Source organism: Cucurbita moschata, unplaced genomic scaffold (genome assembly GCF_002738365.1).
Source record: "Cucurbita moschata cultivar Rifu unplaced genomic scaffold, Cmos_1.0 Cmo_Scf00007, whole genome shotgun sequence".
Lineage (NCBI taxonomy): Eukaryota > Viridiplantae > Streptophyta > Magnoliopsida > Cucurbitales > Cucurbitaceae > Cucurbita > Cucurbita moschata.
The window spans coordinates 5914823-5926520 of record NW_019268523.1 but is presented as its reverse complement, the minus strand read 5'-3'; the positions used below and the strand labels follow the sequence as shown (position 1 = coordinate 5926520).

Below are 11698 nucleotides of genomic sequence, written 5' to 3'. Positions count from 1 at the left end.
TTCTAAACTTTTGAGGTGAGGTGTGCATACCAACTTGACACTATGGATACTAGCACGTTGTGCATTCTGATTATCTCCTCTAAATAAAATTATGTCCACTTGTCTACTGTATATGTGGTCTTGTTTGATATGAAGTGCGTCGATTTTATCAACTTGTTGATAATGACCCAAACCACGGTAAAGTCTTTTCTCGTCTTTGGAATCCTAAGATAAAATTTATTGTCATGTCCTCCCACTTCCACAATGAGATACTCGATGGTTGCAATAATCTTAAATGTCTTTGTCTTGGCGCTTTAACATGCTGACAAGTCAGACATTGGTTCATACATTCTACTAGGTCTCTCAGGCCTAACAGATTTTTCAAATCTTGGCACTACCTAGTGCACCGTAAATAGTGAGCTATGAGCCTTCGCTAACAATTCTGGGTCTCATGCTTATATGAAAATTTAGCTTCTCTATCACTGCTAGCAAAAATTTGCTCTCCTATTGTACTCCTTTCAAACTGTACGAGTTCGTATGTTCACATGCAACACCCTTCTCAGGTGTGATTCGAGGTTCGCATTGACTTTCCCTCTTTTGACACTTCGTGAGTCAATAAGGGTGTTTCCTTATAGGTTGCATCAATGTCACGTCTTGTCTCTCCATACCTCCTATGGTGTACTTATTATTGGTTCTTTCCTCCGAATGTATCGAGGTGTCACTGGTGTCACAACCATACTAAGAAGAGAGTAGGTTGTGACCCTCACGTCATGCGAAGCAAAGCAGTGTCCCTCAAGAGACGCCCATCCGGCCACATGCGGGCCAATATAGAAGAGTGCCATAATGCGATCGAGGAGGACAATGCATCATCCAACACACCACCACGCGAAGTGGGCATTGAAGACAAGTTGAGACATAAGCAAGATAGAGACATCAGAATAGACATGAAGGGCAAAGATAGGCTTGTTGAAGGGCCAGGTAGGGCCCTGAGCCTTAACCTCAAAAGTCGGAGTTTCGGAAGGAATTTAGGCATGCGGTTTGGGAGTTAAGTCCGTCCATATGAAATATGAATGCTCGCCAAGTTTGGTGTCAATTGGACACCAGACGAATAATGTACAACACCGTATGACCGTTCACCAAAATCATGTCTACACTTGGAAGATTGAAAATGGCTCAAAATGTACTATAGGGGTACCATGGTGTTAGCTCTCCACCACCCCTAGGCTCTGTGGCCTAAGTGAGCTATCCTGTGGCACATACGTGTGTCACAGTGTGGGAGAGCATGCCGAGACGAGTGTCTCAGGCGACTTCCTTTAAAATAGATTTTTGAAGGACAGTACCGGACGGCACGGGTGTGCCGGTATTGCGCCCTAGCCCACGTGTTGGAGGTTGCTACATACACCTGCTATCCGGTACGGTATTCGTAAATGACTCAACATGGGCACGAGAGGGCCAATGCTTCGATAGAACCCGGATGGATGGATGTTCGGGAAGTCCCGATGAGATGAAAGACACGTGGGCCCATTCTCGATGCTATGACCGAGCGAGTTATGAAGGCCGATGACATCTCGAGACTCGGGTGGCGTCAAGACATATGGACCCTGTCGATGGGGATCGAGATGACAAGATGAGATGCGACGTTGCATTGAGAGACTTTGGCCCGAGTAGAGGCAAGGTCGAGCTGAATGACTTGGCCTAGCGTAGAGACAAGTCGAATGTGTCGCAGATGATTGAATATGCACGCGCAGGCAGCGTGTGTGGTTGAACAAGCTTGGATTCCGCACAAGCGATGTTCGATTGACGAAGACAAACCTCGCCTAAGGTCCGACGAAGCCACGAAGCCGTGCGAAAAATATATATGGAGCTTAATTCCCCTTAAGGCTAGTCGTGAGCGTGTCAAGTTCACAACGCCACACGGTCTAAAATGTAAGACCGTGACAACGGGCACTCATACTTGCTATAATGTCGACATGTCAAACTTTAAATCTCGTAATGGTCTTAAAAGCTTTTTGATCATATCATGAGTCTAGTTAAGATACCACAATTCTTGGCTTGAATTCCTTATCATTCATACTTGTAAATTCATTAAAAATTTATTCATGTGATCATGAGCCAAGTTTTTGGGATGCCTATACCTAATTTTATAGAGTGTGGTTCCTATTCTAAGAGTTCATCTACATTTTCACCTCCAATACATAGTCAATTGTTGAATTCGAGATACTTCTCTACTTAAATCAATTTAGGTCATGCGGTCAATACGAAATCGTATGATTACCAATTTAGACAGTAAAATTATAAATGACACCTAATCGAAGTGAGAATGATAAGGGTTTTGACCTTTCTTTCACCTTTCTGACCGGATCTAGAAGGTCGATCAGCTCTCAATCTCTTATTGTATAAACACTCAGCTACCGAAGTAGTCTCATCCTCATTTGCTCTACTTGTACTGGAGTTTCTTGACATTCTTCTTGCAGGTCTCAAACTCCCTCTATCGTGCCCACTTCCTCAAACATTATCTACAATTCTTAGTTCATAAGTTCATTTGGGGCAGAACCAGTCCAAATGAACCAAGTTGGACTAGTCTGCATGAACCAGTCCAAACTCCTCCTTGGTTCACTTTCCTTCAATTGATTCGCGCAATACTTGTGGAGGCCCTTCATGGATCTTGTAGATCTCTTTAAATTAGCATCCCCTCTCATAAATATTTCTATCAACAATTTCATAAAATTAAGATCTCGAAATTCTGATATTACAATGCAAATCTCAAATGAAATATACGAAAATATTCAAAAACTAAAATTAAATTTCAATCCTGTCTTCATTGTTAAATTGTGATGTTGAAAACTATGATTTAGATCACATTCATTAGGAAAGAACACATTATTTCATATAAACACTTAGACTCAAATAGAACATGATATTTTTATATTTAGACCTGAAATTATGTACTATTTTATCGTGTTACGGCTTCAAATGAATAATTATAATAAAGAAAAAAATATAAATTTATAAAAAATTGTAAAGGTAAAATAGGAGGGCAAATATTCTGTTACATAAAATGTTCAAATGCGTTTAGTACTTAAAATTATAATATATTATGGAACAATCATTTATTTCTTTCCAATAATAAACTCCAATGAAAGGAAGAAATCGTGTCTCTTAACATTAAAAAAAAATTAATATCTTAATTAATCAAGTTTTGATACTTTAACTTATCATTAATCGCAAGTACACACATAATTATTATTTTAGTATAATCAGAACTACCCACTATCAATAATACATTTTTTCTTAATTAATAATTAGATTCATATGATATAATTAATTATGATATGGACCTTCCAGCCATTGACGATAGGTGTAAGACGCGGAAGGTCAATTTCGTAATACTATCCAAGGGTGATGGGTAATACTGTAATTTCAGTTGTACTCGACTGCCTACATAAAGGCCTCCCGTGAACCGAGCTCTGGCACGCAAATCGCAATTCCTGATTCTGTTACGAGCAATTTGATCGATTATTTTTTAATCCAAAACAAAATTATGAAACCCCAACCGTCTCCTATCGTCTCTCTCCTGTTCGCAGCCGGTCTCTTCCTCCTCCGCCTTGTTCCATCCGCTGCCGATGCCGGAACCTTTCCCAATGCCACCGCCGATTGTTCTGAGTTCATCCGCACTAGCTGTGTCATTACTCTCTATCCTGACGTCTGCTACACTTCTCTCTCTCGCTACGCCAATGCCATTCAGCAGGACCCGGCCTCGCTCACTCGCGTCGCCATTACCATCAGCCTTGCCAACGCCCGTAGAATGGCTGCTTATGTCTCCAACCTGTCTCACGTCGGTGACTACGGCGCCGACCACAGAGTCTCCTCCGCGCTTCACGACTGCTTCACGAACTTCGACGATGCCGTGGACGAGATTCGCGGCTCACTCAAGCAGATGCGTCAGATCAACGATGTCGACGCGCCGTCGTTTAGGTTCCAGATGAGCAACGTGCAGACGTGGATGAGCGCGGCGTTAACGGATCAAGAAACGTGTACGGACGGATTCGATGATGTGGTGGACGGACCGATTAAGAAGGATGTTTGCGCAAAGGCGGAGAAGGTGAAGAAACACACCAGTAATGCCTTAGCGTTGGTGAACAGCTTCGTGGAGAAAAGGATTCCGTGATTCAATCGGTAGGTTTTCTGAATATAGAGTTGAATTGCATGAGAATTTGAAAACTATCTGGAAACGATACGAATAGTTTGGTTCTGTGCTTAATTAACATTGTGTGAGAGATAGAGATGTAAATTTCTTATAGAGAGAAACTGAAATTTTCTTTTGCTTTTGTTTCGGTTTTGCTTTTTCTGGAAGATTTAGTTTTAGTGATGGTAGTTGTATTCTGCTGTACTGCTCTGCTCTGCTGCTGGTTCCTTCTTTCATAGTTTCAGAATGAAAGAAAGAGAAGGAAGCAATTGGTATTTTGATTATTTCATATAGCCTTCTTTCGCTGTAGTGTTCACTATTCATGATCTACACAATTTCGTTCTCATACATTCAAAATCGATCTTGTATTTAATTCCAACTAATTCTGCACATTGTTTCTCATAACTAATTTAATCCGGAATTCTGAAAGGCTTTATTCAGAGGAGCATCTTTTTTCACGCTTTTCTGCTTTTGCTTTTTCAGTGGTTGGTTGGTTGGTTATGTTTGCACAAGATAAATTAATGATAAATTATAAAAAAAAAATACTCATCAACTATACATTTTATTTCAATTATACCATCCAAATTTTTATTTTTTTTATTTTTTCTTTATCAACTGATCATAAAAGAACCATTTCTGTTGTCATTTTTCTACTTTCAACTCAATGTCTCAATGTCTCTAATTTTCTTTTCTTTACTCTAATTCCTAAATTTATTTCATGTACAGATATAGATTTGTTCAAGCAATTCATAAGTAGATACAGTAAACTTGAGAGATTAACTTTCAATAAATTAATAATTAAATTTAATGAAACGAATTGGCATCTTTTTGCTTTTCAACTTTAAATTTTTTTAAATATAATGTCTATAAAATTTTAAATTATATAAATTAAGTAATTTATTAAATATAAATATAAAATTTTAAACCTTCAGATTCAAAACTATATTTATAATTTTAAAAGTCAACGCAACCTTTAAACTTGTGACTGAATAATTAACATTAAAATATGATTTTAAAATAAATCAATTTATATTTTCACTCCCTTGCTCCGACTGTTCTCTAACACGTGGAGAAGCTCTCTCACGAGAAGGGCATAAAACGTATATATTAGTAGAATATATTTATTTATTAAATTTAAAAATTAATTAATCAAATAAATATAAATTTAATTTTATAATTAATAAGATTCTATTGTTTAATTTTATATTTATTATGATCCTGAAGATTAAAAAATAATGCAATAGGTTATAACTCATTGATACGTGAAAATTAAACGATACTTATTAGATATAAAATTAAAAATAAATTTTTTTGGTGTGGAAAATTTTGAGATTATAATAAGTAATTTTTTAATGTTTAGAGATTTTTATTGAAATTTATTAAACACTTTTTATACTCCATTTGGTCAATAAACCCTAAGTTTAAAGTTTAAAAAATAAACTTATAATTTAAGAAATATAATATAAAATATAAATGGAGTAGTAAAAATACATCATCAAGTAAAATAACAAGTTTCGAAAATGACAAGATTTTTTAATATAAAAAAATTATTTTTTTGCGCTTTGTTTTTTTTGTCACGGGTCTTAACGATAAATATATAAATAAAAGTTGTGCAGCAAGGGTAAAATTGTAACTCCAACTTTCTCAAATATTTATTTATTCCCACAAACTATATCATACTGTGAAAAGATTTCGAATGACTACCTTTTAGATACATCAAATCAAATAACATCAAATTAAAGAAAAGAAACGAAAAAGGCTTGAAAATTAAAGTAAAACGAATAAAGAGAAAACAGACAAAAAAAAAAAAAAAAAAATTAAAGGAAATTAAAATCCAGATTTATTGGAAAACTGTCCTCTGGAATATAGAATTTTAACTTTTTTTTTTTTCTATCATCTTGAATAGAGTTCACAATTAATTAAGTTACAATTAATTAAGTTACATGAACGTTAATAAAATATTAATATAATATTTGATCGGAGAAATGCTAAATATTTATTTATTTAAAATTTCCTTTTTAATTTAGTTTTGATGATTATTAGTTTCTCTACATTATGCCTTGTCCCACTCCTTTTAATTATAATGTCCCCCTTTTACCTCTTCCCTTAACCATTTACAATCATAGCAATGCCTCTAAATATAGTTGCTTTTACTTTTTGTTATTATTTTTTTTTTTCATGATTTTGTTGATTGCTTGTGATTGACACTCATATTAATAGATTTTATTATGCTTATGTCCTATCATGTTGTTACGAAAAGTACCCTTAAATTTGTTCTTTAAAATTAATTGGAAGCATATTTATACTTTACAATTTGTCCTTCGAGTTTTTATTGAATTTAATTTTATATTATTTTAATATCTTTTCCTACCTTAAAACCGAGCGAAACAAAAGCTATTTTAAATATCGAGATATTTAAAACAACTGAAACTCAAAATAAACGACAAAAGATTTCTCCTCATACCTATTTTTGGCACTTAAGATTGACCACATTAATCTCAATAGGATTGGGAGATTGGTCAAAAGAGAACTTCTAAATGAGTTAGAACACAACTCTTTACCTCCATGTGAGTCTTGTCTTGGGGGTAAAATGACTAAACGACCTTTTTCCGAAAAAAGGTTATAGAGTCAAAGAAACCTTAGAACTTGTACATACAGATCTCTGTGGTCCAATGAATGTCAAAGCACGAGGAGGGTATGAATATTTCTTCAGTTTTATTGATGATTATTTAAGGTATGACTATCTTTACCTAATGCATCACAAGTCGGAAGCTCTTGAAAAGTTTAGAGAGTATAAGACTGAGGTTGAGAATCTATTAGGAAAAACTATTAAAATACTCCGATCAGATCGAGGTGGAGAGTATATGAACTTAAGATTCTAGAACTATATGATAGAATATGGAATAACGTCTCAACTCTCAGCCCCTGGTATGCCTCAACAGAACGGTGTATCATAAAGGAGAAATAGAACTGTGTTAGACATGGTTCGGTCTATGATGCGTTTCACTCAATTACCTGATTCGTTTTAGGGATACGCAGTGGAGACTGCTGCATACATTTTGAACATGCTTCCTTCTAAGAGTGTTTCAGAAACACCTTATGAGTTATGCAGTAAAGGTAGTTTACGTCACTTCAGGATTTGGGGATGTCCAGCACATGTGTTGGTGCAAAACCCTAAGAAATTAGAACGTTGTTCAAAATTATGCCTATTCATAAGATATCCCAAAGAGACGAAAAGTGGTCTATTTTATGACCCTCAAGAAAATAGAGTGTTTGTATCAACAAACGCTACATTCTTAGAGGAAGACCACGTAAGAAATCATCAACCTCGCAACAAACTAGTATTGAGTGAGATTTCTAAAGAAACTACTGATAAAACAACAAGAGTTGTTGATCAGGCTGATCCTTCAACAAGAGTTGTTGATGGAGCTCGCACTTCTGGTCAATCACATCCTTCTCAAGAGTTGAGAATGCCTCAACGTAGTGGGAGGGTTATAACTCAACCCAATCGTTACTTAGGTTTGACATAAACACAAGTCATCATACATGATGATGGCGTGAGGATCCATTGACCTATAAACTGGCAATGAATGATGAAGAATAAATATTGACGTCAACCTTAATATCAAAGTCCAGATTTTATAGAAAATTTTCAAGCACAAAAATGATATACATTTGAAAGTTATACACCATTATGTAAAAGGCCAAAAAAAAAAAAAAAAAAAATCGATCGCCGGAAAATACGCGTTCACGCCTCATTGCGCCTGCAGCCAGAAACTTCTTCGACTTATGCAGCTCAGACGGCTAGACTCGGCTTCACAGCTTAGAATCCAGATCTTTAGCTTGCTATAGAGTATTTTGCGCAAGTCTTACCGTTCCGACTATCCTAAAGCTGAAATTGACCTTGTTTATGGAAAATAAATTCAGTATAAGGTTCACTTTCTCGATTTATGTTAAACTGAGTTAAGAAATTATAGTTTCTAATGAAACGAGAGGGACATTCTAATAGGAAACAAAAACTAATAATACTATGAGAAATTTTGAGAGATGAAAAGCAAACATACTCGAATTTAGGGAGAACGCCATCTAAGGCAAACGATGGTCTTACTATAGGATAGGTTGAACGACTTGTTTAATGTAGGACGACACGTGCCTAGTCGCCCTTGCACGTGTCATTTATTCTCTATATTTATGATGTTGTGACTATATTGTATGATAATGATGTACGATGTATGATGATGTTATTCTGTGATGGGATGATTCTATACAATGATATATGATACGTTAGAACACATGAGAAGTTTATGATATGGTATATGTTTGACATGATGAGTTATATGTTATGATATGATTGACAAGCAATGTGATGAATTGACATAATGGACAAACCCGATATACACATAAAAAGTTAAAGTAGAATTTTATGATATAAAGAAAAATGCTAGAGGGGTTGTTATAGAGCATAATGAAAGAGAAAATGTTGGGACCTCATGTATCATTGTGTGTTCATGCATCGGAGGATACCCCTTCATCTTTTATGATGGTACGAACGCGTACACTACAAAGCAAGAAAACGATCATTATATTTGTTATAATGATACGAAGGTTGCTATTCCTAATGGGTGTCCAACATCAATAGCTCCCAGATAATGCTCACCTGACAAGAAAGGGGCCCAAGAGGTGTGCGAGCCAACTAGTGGGTCCATACTCGTACGTGTAGACAATGTGTAGAATAGTAAATACACATCAAATTAACTCGCTTAGGATAGCTGACTAAGAAATATAGACTAATATGATATGTCCCACTTATGATTATATGTGCTTGCACCTAACCCCAATAGTGGGGTCACTTACTAAGTATTTATCAAAATACTCAAGTCATGTGCTACTCTTATTTTTCCAGGTAAAAACAAGGCTGCCCTATACGGCTAACCCTTTTTGATGCCCCGATTCTCAAGTTGGACTCTTCTCGATTCGCTCGCCATTACTAAGGAATCCTTGTAAGTTTCTTTTCCTTTGCTTATTGATATGCTTAAATTCAACAGGTAGTCCTGCCTGACATGGGGTCGCTTCGAGAGCATCGTCCTTGGGGAGAATGTTCAAAGGGTCAACATAAAATTCCTCCCTCTCTCACAAAGTGGAGGCATGCAAGCTGAGGTTGAGACACGGTACCGAGGTTGAATCAACCACCGTAGTGTCACGACAATAGATGTCGAGGACTCAATTTTAAGCCATCTGTTCGATGGTGCGCACGGGAGGCCAACATGTGCCCCCGCTAGTGCAACAAACCTAAGTGGGTGTTGCATGTGGAGTCAGCGATGCGTGACGCCCAGGCAGACGTGCCCTCGGCCAAAAGGCTCTAGGTGCAACTTGCGTTCAAAGACTTAGTGGTTCGTGGGATCCTGCAATTCACACAAAGTATCACATTTTGCTAAATTCTTTATCGATGCGAGAGACGAGATATCCATTGCCGAGAGTCATTGTGAATAGTACAACAAGAATGCTTTGTCCCTCACACACTAAGACCAGGGCAGGGGGCAAGCTTATTCGTTTGAGCTCCTTGGCATGACTTGCAGCGGGTTTAGTTTAGACATCAGAGGGGGCACGAAAGCTCCCTCTGACACAAAAAATTTGTAAACACGTTCATGGGTCGTTTGATGTTTAGGCATCGACAATGATCCTTCAGCAGGTTCACGTATGGAAACCTTGTTATGACTTCTCCTTCCTCTCAATGATAAGGTTCAATGGACTTCTCGCGATGTCGCAGGCAGCAAACCGCTCACGTCTCCACGATCCGTACACTTCATCGGACCATTCAATCAGTAGGAGCGACGATCCATGTGTACAAAGGGCTGGGACATAGTCAATGTGAGCTAATGACTTGCGCTTACTAAGAATTATGCATTAAGGACCAACAATTGCAATGATCTATCCCGATCACAATGAAATTTCAAAGATTACTCGGGCCTATCGGCCAAGGCTATAGACTCGTTAAATACATCAGTGTAGCGCGCGTGCGGCCCAGAACATCTAGGACCATCACAGACCTATTATTGCCTCAAACTTCCTTGGCCTAAGCGGCCATAGTCCTTCTAAGAAGCTAGTCACAGAGGGATTCCTCCACATAGCTAGTTAGTAGGTTGAGGTCTCGGTCGTTAACGAAATTAACCAGACAAATTGCACCACCAACTAAGAACGACCACGCACCACCACCCATAAAATCAAGAAAGAGCTCTTAGTTTGTCAATCCTTACTATGTCTGGACCTGGTAAGTTTCTCCGTGTTGAGTAAAATTAAGCCGTAGGCTCCCTTCCTGGTGGTGACCTTCCGTCAATTTCTTTAAGTTTCAGCCTTTCAACCATACTCCCCCTGGAACCCGAAGACTTTGATATCTCATAAGCTGCTGGTGGAGTCCTTAAAGCAACATCCGTCAATCCCTGGTCGGCATCGTTTATGGTTGAGACTAGGACAGTATCTGATCGTCTTCGAGCCCCCAACTTTCGTTCTTGGTTAATGAAAACATCCTTGGCAAATGTTTTTGCAGTTGTTCATCTTTCATAAATCCAAGAATTTCACCTCTGACTATGAAATACGAATACTCCTGACTGTCCCTGTTAATCATTAATCTGATCCTGAAGGTCAACAGAATAGGATCGAAATCATATGATGTTATACCATGCTAATGTATACAGAGCTTAGGCTTGCTTTGAGCACTCTAATTTCTTCAAAGTAACAGCGCCAGAGGAACGACCCAACCAATTAAGGCCAGGAGTGCATCACAGACAGAAGGGAAGAACCAAACGGTGCTCACACCATAGGCAGACCGATTCACCCAACCCAAGGTCCAACTATGAGCTTTTTAACTGCAACAACTTAAATATACGCTATTGGAGCTGGAATGACCGCGGCTGCTGACACAAGACTTGCCCTCTAATTGATCCTCGTTAAGGGATTTAGATTGTACTCATTCCAATTACCAAACTCGAAGAGCCTGGTATTGTTATTTATTGTCACTACCTCCCCGTGTCAGGATTAGGTAATTTACGTGCATGTTGCCTTCCTTGGATGTGGTAGCTGTTTCTCAAGCTCCCTCTCCGGAATCGTACCCTAATTCTCCGTCAGCCGTCACCACCATAGTAGGCCACTATCCTACCATCGAAAGTTGATAGGGTAGAAGTTTGAATGATGCGTCGCCGGCACGATGGTCGTGTGATCCGTCAAGTTATCATGAATCATCAGAGCAATGGGCAGAGCCTGCGTCGACCTTTTATCTAATAAACCATCCCTTCCAGAAGTTGAGGTTTGTTGCATGTATTAGCTCTAGAATTACTACGGTTATCAGAGTAGCAAATACCATCAAACAAACTACAACTGATTTAATGAGACTTTTGCAGTTTCACAGTCTGAATTAGTTCATAATACACATGCATGGCTTAATCTTTGAGACAAGCATATGACTACTGGCAGGATCAACCAAATAGCATTCCGACACAATGTTGCCGACCACTTGCCACCACATTTTACAGTCACCAC

The 11698-nt window shown here is 37.9% G+C and overlaps 1 protein-coding gene and 1 non-coding gene across 2 annotated transcripts; one reads left to right on the top strand and one right to left on the bottom strand.

Annotated features, from left to right (window-relative positions):
- The first annotated feature begins 3447 nt into the window (after nt 1-3447).
- LOC111444672 (21 kDa protein-like) lies at nt 3448-4522 on the top strand. Its single transcript, XM_023082653.1, has one exon. The coding sequence runs from the start codon at nt 3521-3523 to the stop codon at nt 4145-4147; it is 627 nt and encodes a 208-aa protein (XP_022938421.1). The 5' UTR covers nt 3448-3520; the 3' UTR covers nt 4148-4522.
- A 4966-nt stretch (nt 4523-9488) lies between these two features.
- On the bottom strand, nt 9489-9644 carry LOC111445683. The gene has a single exon (XR_002710900.1). It is a non-coding gene; the product is annotated as a 5.8S ribosomal RNA (ribosomal RNA).
- Nucleotides 9645-11698: the final 2054 nt, after the last annotated feature.